Below are 13,658 nucleotides of genomic sequence, written 5' to 3' on the forward strand. Positions count from 1 at the left end.
GCATGAAAAAGCTTTTTTTTTATTTATTTTTTTTTTTGAAGTCCTGCTGGTAGAACAAATTTTCCGCTAGAAGAACCCGTAGATGTGCTATGTGTTACACATGTGAATCCTCGTATAGCTTTGTGCATAATTAGGCCCCAAATGGAAACAATTTAATGAGCTGTTTAATGAACTGTCTTGAAGTGACTTACCTCCAGTTTTGGCTTTGACAGTCTTTCTGAAATGAGGACCATTTTTCTGCTTCACAGAGCATTCCACAGATGCCCCGCTTTCCCACTCCTTTGCTCCCATAGACAGGAGGCTGCTCCTCCTCAGTGGATTACGTTCTTGCTGGTCTGTTCCTGTTTTTTTTGCTGAATTCACCTTCCAGGTAATCGTGGCATCATGAACATCTGCCTCATTTTCCCCAGTGACAACACACTCCAGCACAGCCTTTTTTTCATTGAACAGCTCTTTTGCTCTCGGATTTTTCAGAATCACATCCAGGTAGGATTTTTCTGGGAATGACAGGGTGAAAGAGGACATAGATTAGAAATGTGAGTAATAGTAGGTCTATGACGCAACCCCAAAATGTTCCCGTCTACTCTGAGCTTGCAGTCTCCAAGGAAAGAGTTAGTTCTTTTAGGGTGTGTGTCAGTTACTATTTAAGGGTTCATTTTAAACTTAAGGTTTAGGTAATGAGCTGATAAAAGACCTAGAGTTTGTTTGCAGAGGCTGGAACAGAGTATTTACATTACAGACTGCCCTGTGATGAGCTTGCATCCTCCTTAAGGTGTATCCTGCCTCATGACTTGTGTTACCGCAACCCTGCACTGGATGAGTGGTTACTGACGGATGGATGGATGGATGGATGGATGGATGGATTAACATTTATCAATTTGCAGGTGTTTTTCTCAAAAAAAATGAACATCTACAAGCACACAACATGGCATTAACCAGAAATGTTTCAGTACAGACATATCAAAGCACAAAGTCTTTTTTGACACAATTCTTTTATAGTATTTTTTCTCCTAGTTGAAGTTGGAGAATTAGCCCAGCTACTGAGAAAAACTAAAGCTCAAGTTATGTTTAAAGGATATCTGGTTTTGCAGAGTACAGTGGTTTGTTTATAAGGCTTTTGTACTGGTCTGTGAATTTATGAGTTTTATAACAGACACTGGCTTCCAGGATGTTCGGCAAAACTAATCCAAATGCATGTTTATTTATTAGCAATGCAGTTTCTGCATTAGCATTAGACATCAGCTGACTTTGCCATGTATGAAGCAAGAGCAAAATGGGTGAGAAGAAGCTAGATGATTTCACACTGCCATATATTGTATAGCTGAGGACCAATGTGAAAATTATGATTTTTCATTAAATAGAAAAGACAGATCTTGTCATTTGAAGGCATCCAAGCTTGAATCCCAGAAGGAAGCCCTTTTTAATTTAAAGCAGTTTTCTGAAACAGCACAATGTCTAAGACAAAATATGTGAAATATGTCTATGTGAAAATATGTCTTTCATGGAGTCTGTGACCCACTCAATTTACACTGCCCTGCTAGTTTGAAAAGCAAAAAGCTAAAGTGAGCAAAGCAGAATTATTATTTTCAATAGCTGCTAACAGTTACAAAGATGTTGACTAAAACAGCACCCTAATGCCTTTCACTTTAATGTTGTAAATCAGAACACCTTCTAAACTTCTGCACACTGACTGTTTGTGATTTTGATAGAGATTCAGATGATTTTCCCACACCCCCCTATCATCACCACCTTTTTGAGTAAAACACCACTTTGTTTCTTAACACAGGAGACAATTAACTTTTCATATTTCTTCGTGGCTCGAGCGATCAGATTCAATAATAGTTACATTCGAAGGGTCAGATGGGTATGAAACATAGCTGATGAACAATTTCTGATGCTCTTTCAATTTCAGTCAGTGTCCTGCTTTTTTATGTTTCTTGTAGAAAGTGTGGATTTGTACAGAGCTGGCTCCTGCTGTACTCTTTTTAATTTTACATTGCTTAGGTCCCACATATTTTTCAGAAGCTGACACACATAGAGGCGAATCAAAATAGATGAAAAGCCGAACAGAACTACATCATCATGTGCATGCTCTTCAGTCCATCGCTTCGTGTTAATTAAATTTCCATTTGTTTCAGAAAATTGAGAAATATCAACGGTGAAACTGGATTTCAGTGTTAACTTTTAAGGGGCTGTATTGTTTTCCTAATTTAACATTAACTTCTGAAGATAAAAAGAAAATTAGATCATTGGCTAATTTGATCATCGCCACTACAACTTACAACTTTACTGATTTTATTACTTATTTCTGAGTAAGTTTGTAACATAATGTTATTGCTAATTTTGATACACCATTCTTCTGAATTGCTTTTTTTTGAATTACGAGAGAATGTACAATCAATGTACTGAAAGATGATGAAAATGATTAAATGAAAAAAGCGAAAAGCCTTACCTGGAGGCGGCTTCACTTCCCTTTCTAACCGGCGACCCGCCGGGTGCTCTACAATACACTTGTAGGACTTCTTCCCCTCCCAGTCCTCGGCTTTGACCCGCAGTTGACTGACCGCATTGTAGGTGGCGCCGCTCTTCACCGACGGGTACTGCAGGAAGTCGGACACCGATTTGCCGTTCGCGTCCGTCCACTTGAAGGTGACCGAGTCCGCCGGGAAGTAGCCGCTGGCGAGACAGCCGAGACTGAGCAGTTCAGCACCGCTTCCGGAGCCGCAGGGCAACAGGCCGAACACGGAGGTCGGAGCCTTTTGTACTCCTGTGGAAACACACGGAGAAGCTGAACACTCTGTGTTCGAGCGGCGGCCCCTTCCTCACCCTCACCGGCGTTATGCTAAAAAAAAACATAAGCTTTAATTTACCAATCCCTGCATATTCACTTTTTGTACGATTAAATCTTGCAAGCGTTCGATAACAACAAAAAAAGTTCCCACCAGCTGGGAGGACCAGGAAAGACTGTGTTGCAGTGTAAAAAAGCGCCCATGGCATGCGAATACTTTAGCAGCAGGGTAGCTGCTGAAAATTAAATTATTACTGTAATGATACTAGTTTTACGCTAAGTTTTACAGTTTTATACTAGTTTTAAATACTACTATAGATACTAGTATGATTTAAACTTAAATTATTACTGTAACGATACTAGTTTTACAGTTTTAAACTAGTCTAGTTTTAAACTAATAACGTTACAATAATAATTTAATTTTCAACAGCTACCCTGCTCCTAAAGTATTCGCATGCGCGCTATTTAAACTGCATTGACATTGTAAAACACAATTTTTGTCTTCGTGTTTGCATTGAGTGCTCCAATAACATACATAAATCATTCCTTCGAATAATTCATGTGTAATATTAAATAGTTTATATTACATGTTTTATTGCATTCCATGTCCGAGGCAATTGCTTCACTATTTTTCTAAACATTTTAAAAACACTAAATCAGATTGTTTCGTAATGGTTGTTATCCATGATATGACATAAAACCATTTTAATATCCGCGCATACTTTCATCAAGTATAATAAAATATAAAACATTTCGTTAGTGCTTTGACGGTTTCAAGTAAAAAAAGACATAATATTCAGATAAAAAAAAATACGTGCACAAGTTTAAATTGTCCACCAGTTGTCCGATTGTTTTCAGGGAGTTTTTGTAAATTTTGCCTACAAGTTTTGAACATTTCAGTACATGATGAATTAATGCTGTTAATAACAGTGTTATTTGTACCCGCCGGTCGCAGTCACCCAGGTTCCAAAAACACCATCAACGTGATCATATCCACAGCGCTCTGATCTTATTTATTGAAAAACCTCAATTTAACCATAACCATAACCACAAGAATAGGAAACATTCGTGACTGCAATTGCAATTATAAAAAAATATATTTTTTCCTTCGGTCTGTATCTTGAGCTTTACGAAGACAGTACGGTTGCATAAATACAGTTAATTACACAATGGCCACATTTTCATTTTTTTCAGAAGGTTCACTACATAGTTTTGCGTTTCGCTCGTTTTAATTCTTTTTCCACGGCGCATCCCACAAAACACACTGCCGAGAACGATTCTTTCGCAGATTTTTCAGACCTCAAACGATCCCGTTTGAAATCGCCGCTTTTGACAGCGAGCATAATATAAATCACAGATAAGATCACATTAGAACTGTAGCTATTCTGGCAAATTCAGTTACACTGTGAATATTTTCAAAAAAAAATTGAAAGAAGTGAAATGCGAGTTGTTCTTACCTGTGGTGACGGTGACCTGGGTCCCTTTTCCCCAGTAGTCAAAAGCATCACAGTAAAGAAAAGGGCTTTTGCCCCGTACATAAACCGAAGGGCCAGCAGAGCACCTCTCTATGTGCGTCTCTTTACCACACATTAAATAATGCAAAAAATATAGAATGGCTGAAGTTTTGAGAGCTACTTACCAGAAGTGACGGTCACCCGGGTCCCTTTTCCCCAGTAAGCGAAGTAGTCATACACACTGATAAACTTTATGAGTTAGTCTGAACCGAAATCCTCTGTGGCTGGCAAGCCCCAGGTGATGAACCCCCAGAACTGCAATAACAATGGTGTATACGGATATTAAACAACAACAAAAATGTGATTATTTCTGTATAACTCTTGGACATTGTCACCAGGCGACACAGCAATCGATCGCTGCCCTCTTACATTTTTTTTTACTTTGACTTCTCTCCTTTACAGCAATCATCATTACTTGTTTCTGTGACATTTTTGTGTTACTTGTAATTGACAAACGATTTTATTGAGGATCTCCATGTGGTTTTTAACACTTTACTTCATCATGTTTGAAATGATGTCTAAACAGTCCACAGGGGAGCGTTCCACTGTCCTTTCCAAGAGCACTGACGGCTCTTCTGTTTATTGCCAGTTGCCATCCTGTGGTCCGCTGTTACCGCCGCAGCTGTGAGCTGCACATCAACTGAGCCTCGAGACGACTCGCGGAACCTGCCACACGGTAAGGAAGCACCGCTTTGCATTCTGAGTCACTGTTTACTCGGATAGACTTTAATAAGTGTGCAGTCAGGAGTTTAAGCTCTCTCGGTGATTTGACACTTTCCACCATGTCCCCTAGCCTGAGAACTGTTTATATCGCTTACAACTACAGCCTCAAAGCAAGGTTCGAATCCCACCTCCTGCTGCAGTATCCCCGAAAAAGACACATTTATTATTTATTTAGCAGACACTTTTCTCGAAAGTGTCTTTCAATGAACTCCATTATGATGAGCCTACACACCTTATTCACCGCAGTGACTTACACTGCTTGACTATAACCAAGCCGGTGCCGCAGATGCCGCCGCGGTGTGAAGCTCCGCAGTCGTTTTACTGTTTTTGTTAGTTTCTCCTGTCTTTAGTTATATTTCTACAATCAGTTTTAGAACTGCTAAACATTCGGCAATACACACCACCCAATATTTTGGTTTTCGATTATTCTAACATTTTGCTGGACATTGTAGTTGGAGGTCCAGCAGCGCTGCTCAAGCGCTCCAAGACGCGCAAGCGTGGAAATCGAGCCGGTGCGCTAGTCAAGCTCAGACAGCGTGGCTTTAGAACCATGCTGCCTAGTATCCATCTGGCGAATCTCCGCTCCCTAGCCAACAAAATGGACAAACTTCTTCTCCTGTCTCGAAAAGTAAGGACTTCTTAAACTCTGCGTTTCATGGAAACTTGGCTGAATGAAGCCATTCCAGACAGCGCATACATCTGCCGGGCTTCCAGCTGTTCAGAGGGGATCGCGACGCAGAATCAGTGGGGAAATCGTCTGGCGGTGGGACATGGTCCTACATCAACGAAAGGTGGTGTACTGATGTAACAGCGTTGAAGAAGATTTCTCACTCACACACACACACACACACACACACCATCTGAACCGTTTGTCCCCATACAGGGTCACAGGGAGCCAGAGCCTAACCCAGCAACACAGGGCACAGGGCTGGAGGGAGAGGGGACACACCCAGGACAGGACGCCACTCCATCACAAGGCACCCCAAGGAAGACTGAAACCCCAGACCCACCGGAGAGCAGAACCCGGTCCGACCCGGTCCAACCCACTGGCACAGTGGCACACTGCGCCCCTGTGCTACCTTGTCCCTCTTGAAGAAGATGTGCTGTCCCGAATTAGAAGCGCTCTTCATCAACTGTAAGCCTTTCTACTCACCACGGGAGTTTTCCTCGTTCGTTCTCATGTTTACATTGCACCGCAAGCGTGTGTGAACGCAGCGCTGCAACAGCTGGCAAATCAGATCACAGACACAGAGCAACAACACCCGGACTCTGTTATAATCATTCTCGGGGACTTTAATAAAGCAAATCTCTCCCGTGAGCTGCCAAAATACAGACAGCACGTTACATGCCCTACCAGAGACAGTAATATACTGGACCACTGTTACACCACAATAAAGGATGTCTGTCTGTCCCACGGGGAGCTTTGGGGTTCTCTGATCACTGTCTGGTTCATCTTATACTGACCTACCGTGTCAACTCAACAACTGGCCGACAATTTGAATAAGTTTTATTGCAGGTTTGAAAAACCCTGTCTCACACCCCACACCCATTCTGACCTTTTCTCCATGCATTGATTAACACCTCCAGTAACCCACACCTTTCCCCCCCCGCACCTTTGATCTGTGAAGAGGAGGTGTGTCAGGTCTTCCGCAAACAGAAGACAAAGAAAGCACCAGGCCCAGATGGTGTTTCACCAGCCTGCCTAAAATCCTGTGCTGACCAGCTGGCCCCTATCTTCACACAGATCTTCAACAGATCACTGGGGCTGCATGAAGTCCCTTCCTGCTTCAAACGCTCCACAATCATCCCCATTCCAAAGAAACCCAAAATCACAGGACTGAATGACTACAGATGTGTCGCCTTAACGTCTGTGGTCATGAAGTCACTTGAAAGACTGGTGTTGGCCTACCTGATGGACATCACTGGACCCTTACTGGACCCCCTGCAGTTTGCTTATCGAGCAAACAGGTCTGTGGATGATGCAGTCAACATGGGACTGCACTACATCCTGCAACATCTGGACAAACCGGGGACTTATGTGAGGATCCTGTTCATGGACTTGAGCTCGGCCTTCAACACCATCATCCCACACCTCCTCCTGTCCAAATTAACCCAACTCTCTGTGCCCGCCCCCATCTGTCGGTGGATCACCAGCTTCCTGACGGACAGGCAGCAGCTAGTGAGGCTGGGAAAATTCTCATCCAACACCCGCATGATCAGTACTGGCGCTCCCGAGGGATGTGTGCTCTCCCCACTACTCTTCTCCCTGTACACCAATGACTGCACCGCAAAAGACTCCTCTGTCAAGCTCCTGAAGTTCGCAGACGACTCCACACTCATTGCCCTCATCTGGGATGCTGATGAGTCTGCTTACAGACAGGAGGTTAAAGAGCTGGCTGTCTGGTGCAGTCATAACAACCTGGAGCTGAACACTCTCAGAACAGTTGAGATGATTGTGGACTTTAGGAGAAACACCTCAGCATTTCCCCCACTCACCATCATGAACAGCACTGTGGCAACAGTAGAGTCATTCAGGTTCCTGGGCACCACCATCTCACAGGACCTGAAGTGGGAGCCCCACATAGACTCCATTGTGAAGAAGGCCCAGCAGAGGTTGTACTTCCTTCGCCAGCTGAGGAAGTTCAATCTGCCACAGAGGCTGCTGATGCAATTCTACTCTGCAGTCATCTAGTCTGTCTTCTGCACCTCTATAACTGTCTGGTTCTGTTCAACTACAAAATCAGACCTCAGAAGATTACAGCGCATAGTCCAGACTGCTGGAAGAATCATCAGTACACCCCTCCCCACTCTCCAAGAACTGTACTCGTCCAGAGTGAGAAAAAGGACTGGCAAAATCATCCTAGACCCTTCACACCCAGGCCACTTCCTCTTTGAACTTTTGCCATCTGGCTGGCGCTACAGAGCACTGAGCACCAGAACAGCCAGGCACAAGGAAAGTTTCTTTCCTCAGGCCATCTACCTCATGAACAGTTAAATGCCCCCACTGGGCAATAAACAAGTGCAATACATAACATTATTTATACTTATATTTATTTAACACGCCATACCTCTTATTTACATTCCCTTACATTTGTATATAACATACCTGTAAATACATATAATGTCTAGTGTTTGTTTTGTATATTGTGTTTTTTTATATATTTTTATTTTTTATTTACTTACTCTATTTTTATTATCTGTGTCTTGTCACTGTCATTCTGTCTGTGCTGTGGAAGTTTTTTCTCACCAAGACAAATTCCTTGTATCTGTAAACATACTTGGCAATAAAGCTCATTCTGATACATTACTTACAATGGGGGGGGGCATGGTGGCACAGTGGGTTGGACTGGATCCTGCTTTCCAGTGGGTCTGAGGTTCAAATCCTGCTTGGGGTGCCTTGCAACAGTTTGGTGTCCCATCCTGGGTGTGTCCCTTCTGCCCTGTGTTGCCGGTTTAGGCTCCAGCTCTCCGTGACCCCCGTATGGGACTAGTGTTTCAGAAAGTGTGTGTGTGTGTGTGTGTGTGTGTGTGTGTGTGTGTGTGTATACACTTACAATGAGTCACTCATCCGTACATTAGTGGAACACATGCTCTCTCACACACACACCCACTATGGGTGAACCTGAACAGCATCTCTTTAGAGTGTGGATGGAAACCAGAGGATCCAGAGAAAACCCATACAGACACTGGGAGAACATGCAAACTCCACACAGACTGAGCAAAGATTGAACTCATGCCTTCTCACACCACCTAGACTATATGAGACAGCAGTGCTATTTGCTGCACCACTTACACTGAGCTCCTCCAGCACAAATGAAACAGCTGAATAAATGACTGAATAGTTGTAAGTTGTTTTGGAAAAGAGCATTGCATAAATGGAAAAATAGCCACAGTAGCAGCAATAATTATGTGCCCATCTACACCTTGAAACCATTTTTGCTTCTTGTATATGTGTTTAACTTTCAGAAAAATGAGTGTTGTCTACCTCTTGCCACCCTTAGTGTCGCAGACAGCTAGTAGCATTGCTGTATTAGGACCAGCAGGTTGTAGGTTTGAATCCCCCTTCCTCCCCAGTAGTGTTCTTTAGTAAAGCACTACTGTACTTAAAATTGCCTCACAGTGTAAAGGTAGCTTAACATTGTACATCGTTTTCGAGAAAAGGATTAGCTAAATGAGTAAGCTTAAGTGATGTCTTTCCTGACGAGGGTGACATTTTGTTCAGTTATGTTACGTAGTACTTGTATGAAGATTAATTAACCATTTTCCAAAATAAATAAATTAATAAATAAAAACCTTAATTTCTTGTCAATAAAGACTCTCTGTAATATTTATTAATAAACGAAATATATATAATTTCATTGATAGTTATTTACATTTAGTATTATAGACTAACGCTATTTATAGCAAACTACTTAATCAGTTTTATTTTCACGTTTTAGCCTAGTGAACTTTAAAATTGAATTAAATTGAAATTATCTGAAGAACATAAATCATATCACTTTCTTCAGAAAACATTCAATTAACAGTGTTGAAACCTGGCTCACTGGGTTGAACATAGCAACAGGAGTGATCGCCTTATGTGTCTTATTATTTTCATTGCTCTGTGCATTAATACTTAAAATACAGGAGCCGATGGCAAGTTTGTAAAGGAGTTAAGAACATGCTCATTTTTTCTTAGTGACTATTAGCAAAGCTCATGTGACAAGCATAGTGAAAACAGGACGTAATGATAATTTTACAGTGTCCCCCAATGGAGCTACTAGAAAATGGGTTCAGGAGTCAGGGTAAAAGGAACACACACACGGTGGCTAAAACCACTTGTCCTGAGCGGGGTTGCGGCAAGCCGGAGCCTAACCCGGCAACACAGGGTGCAAGGCTGCAGGGGGAGGGAGCACACCTAGGACGGGACGCTAGTCTGTTGGACTCGAACGCCAGACCCACCAGAGAGCAGGCATAGGCCAAACCTGCTGCACCACCACACCCCCTTGGAACAAACACTCCCAACCGAAAGTTGAGGGAGAAAAAAAACCTCTGGGGTCCAAGGGCCAGTGGCTGCCCACCCCTCCTGGGCATTCTAGATTAAGTAACAATTCTAAGCCAGTTTACAAGTAATAATGATATTGTTGCTGTATGGTATCTTGAGTCCCCAGCCCAGCATGGTACGTCTCGTCCATCATGGCAGTTGGTCATCATCTTCAGTCGGCATGAGGGTGCGTCTGTCACCACTGGCCGGCCTCCTCAAGTCTTATGTAGGGAGACAATACTCAGCTAGAAGAAATAGTAATTTGTAACTTAAACAAATAAATTTAATTTGCATTGGTATTGAGGTGGGAAAAACAGTCATTCATAATTTTATATTGGTGAAACAATTAGCTAAAGACACCACATGTGATGGATCATCAGGCTTAAATAATACATATAGCTGTGTGTCATCGGCATACAAATGGAAATTCACATGCCCTCTGGGTGCCTCCCTTTGGAGGTTTACCAGACATGGCCAACTGGGACAGGACCCTGAGGTCAGCCCAGGACCTGCTGGAGAGATTATATCTCCCAGTTGACCTGGGAGAGACTGGGGATCCCCCGGGTTGAGCTGGAGGAAGTTGCAAGGGACAAGGATGTCTGGCTGCTCTGCTCTCCGTATTGCCACTGCAACCCTAGAAGATCAAGCGGACAAGCAAATGAATGGATGGATGGATGGATGGATGGATGGATGGATAAATTCTGAACATGGAGCAGTATAAAATAAAACAGAGTTTCAGAATAAATGAACAAAGATTAAACTCTGATGTCAGAAAGCTGAGAATTCCAAAACTAACTTCCAACACTTTTGAGGGTGAGACAAAAATTTTAAAAATGTCTAAAGAGAACTGTGAATATTTTATTAGAATTTTTCAAAATCTGTTTTTGTACATACAGTTTCATATATTAAATAAAAAGTCTAAATTAGTCTGCTTCTTATCTGTCCTATAGGCTGCCTTCATAATTGAAGATGATTGAAGCCAACAAGGCTGAGACAGAAAACTACAGGAGAAGACAGTTTGGTTGTGCAATAACCGTAACTGATAGGAAGCCAGAGCAGCAATTCACTGAACAGTGAAGCTCAGGTGTTTCCTTATGATATTGGTTCTGATGCGGGGAAACTTCAGTTCACAGTCTACAGGCAGAGTGAAGTCTAGGGTAAACAAAGCTAAGAAACACATATACCATTATTCATGGGTTTTTCTGAGCTTGAGGAAAGAGACTCTTTCTGGCACTAGTTAAGACAGCTCACCAGTTATAAATGAGTGCAAAATGTCAAGGTCACCTTAAGGGCAGCAAGTAATGAAGTCTTCCAAAAAAGAAAAAAAAAAAAAACAGTCTACATATCACACATTTCTGGTGCTCCCATCTTTTATGTTGTTTAGAGAAGTTGTTCTGGAGACTCATTTCCTTAAGAGGCCACCTGGGAGGTGCAGATGTGGAAGGCTGTTGGTACAAGTGAAAACAGGCTCTCTGGGTTTCTTGCCTGTCTTAGTACTGACGTGAGTTACACAAGTATTTTGTGAGTCTCTTAGTCTCACTGTTAGGCAGCAATGTATCAATAAATATTTTACAGAGTTTAATATATATACATTTATATATTGTAGTTCTATTGCCTGACCTGCTATTAACAGAGCAAGGAATAGTAAAAGAGTTATGTTCTCTTTTTTCTTTACTTTGTCTAATGTGTAACAGTTTAACACTGAACTTCATTATAATGGTTGTGTCATATATGAGATGGTTACATTAGTGCACATTTTTCTAACGTGCTTCCATGCTGTCACCACTTCCTGTGGCAATGGGTTTCTATTTGTATTTCACTTGCCTGTCCCAAAAGGCCATGTTATCATGTGTTGAGGAAGCTTTGGTTGCTAAGGACACATTTGCCAAAGCATTTTACACTTTGAGCATTTTAGCCCAGAGATTTTAAATCACACACACACATTGGATGAAGCTGCTTGTCCTGAGCGGGGTCACAGCGAGCCATAGCCTAACCCAGCAACACAGGGCGCGAGGCTGGAAGGGGAGGGGACACACCCAGGACGGGACGCCAGTCCGTCACAAGGCACCCCAAGCAGGACTCAAACCCCAGACCCGCCACAGAGCGCCCCCATAATAATAATAATAATAATACACACACACACATTTTCTGAACCACATGTCCCATACAGGGTCGTGGGAAACCGGAGCCTAACCCGGCAACTCAGGGGGTAAGGCTGGAGGAGGAGGGGACGCACCCGGGACGGGACGCCAGTCCATCACAAGGCACCCCAAGCAGGACTCGAACCCCAGACCCACTGGAGAGCAGGACCCGGTTCAACCCACTACGCCACCGTGCCCCCCCGATAATAATAATAATAATAATAATAATAATAATTGACTTTTTATTCATTAAATACTTCTTTGCTATCAAATTTAGGCAAATTCACTAGCAATCATATTTATTTATACAGCTGGTTATTACAAGCAGAATTTTAACTACTGAAAAACTGGCATCCTTAAGGTTATAAGGATGACATCCAAGAAACCCAGTGCTAGGAACCAGGACTCAGCAACTGGCCTCAGGATAAGGATTATGTCCCCTCCAGTGTACACTCTAAATTGCTACACTGGGGTCATGACTCCCCCAGCATGTGGCACCCAGGAGTGAGTAGAACCTTGAAACTGGTCTCAGAAAGATTTTGGTGGCCTTCCATGAAGCAGGATGGAACAGACTTTGTCATGGCTTGTATCATGTGTGCCCCAGCAAAGGTCCCACGTTAATTCCCAGCAGGGATCCTAGAACCTCTGCCAGTTCCAAGTTGACCATGGTCCCACATTGTGGTTGACTTCCTCACTGATCTACCCAAATCCAGTGTGAACACTGCCATACTGACTGTGACTGACCAATTCTGCAAAGCCTGTCGGTTGATTCCATTGACAGGCCTGCCCACTGCCAACAGCTAAACTATTGTTTCAGCAGGTCTTCAGACTGTATGGCATTCCCAGGGATATTGTATCAGACAGGAGACCACAATTGACCTTGAGAGTTAGGAAGGCTTTTGTTTCCCATTTAGGTGGGTTGGTCAGTCTGTCTTCTGGGCATCATCCTCAGTCCCAAGGAGCAAGTGAAACGTTTCAACCAAGAGATTGGGCGTTATCTGTGGAGCTACTGCAGCCAAAACCAGTATGATGCGAGCCAATTTCTTCCTTAGCTAGAGTAGGCACAGAATTCACTCATGTACTCATACACCAATCTGACACCTTTCCAGGGTGTCTTACATTGCTCACCCCCGCTGCATGGACAGCTGAGACCAGTGAAGTTCCTGCAGGAGATGACTGATACAGGAGGAGTGAATCTGTGTAGGAATTTGCACATATCCATCTCGAATACATTGTCGCATTCCAAAAGTGAAAGGCTGACAGAAGGTGCAGGACAGCGTTATATCAACCTGTACATAGCTCTCAGGTACATTGGACCCTTTCGGATTGTGAAATGGATCAACCCAGTCACGTAACGGCTGCAGTTATCTCCCCATTAAAGGATCTGCCCTACTTTTTATGTCTCTCAGCCTAAGCCCAACTTCATATCTACCTTGCGAAGCCCCATCTTTAGTTTTTTCCCCCTCCAC

The 13,658-nt window shown here is 42.9% G+C and overlaps 1 protein-coding gene across 1 annotated transcript in view; it reads right to left on the reverse strand.

The window, feature by feature from the left end:
• LOC108933940 (uncharacterized) overlaps window positions 1–13,658 on the reverse strand; it is a 64,602-nt gene that overhangs the window by 18,434 nt on the left and 32,510 nt on the right. The window contains 3 exon segments of the mRNA XM_029250356.1: window positions 192–497; window positions 2,453–2,767; window positions 4,246–4,298. Coding sequence (XP_029106189.1) covers window positions 192–497; window positions 2,453–2,767; window positions 4,246–4,298 — 674 coding nt within the window.

This window comes from Scleropages formosus, chromosome 3 (assembly GCF_900964775.1).
Source record: "Scleropages formosus chromosome 3, fSclFor1.1, whole genome shotgun sequence".
In the NCBI taxonomy this organism is placed as follows: domain Eukaryota; kingdom Metazoa; phylum Chordata; class Actinopteri; order Osteoglossiformes; family Osteoglossidae; genus Scleropages; species Scleropages formosus.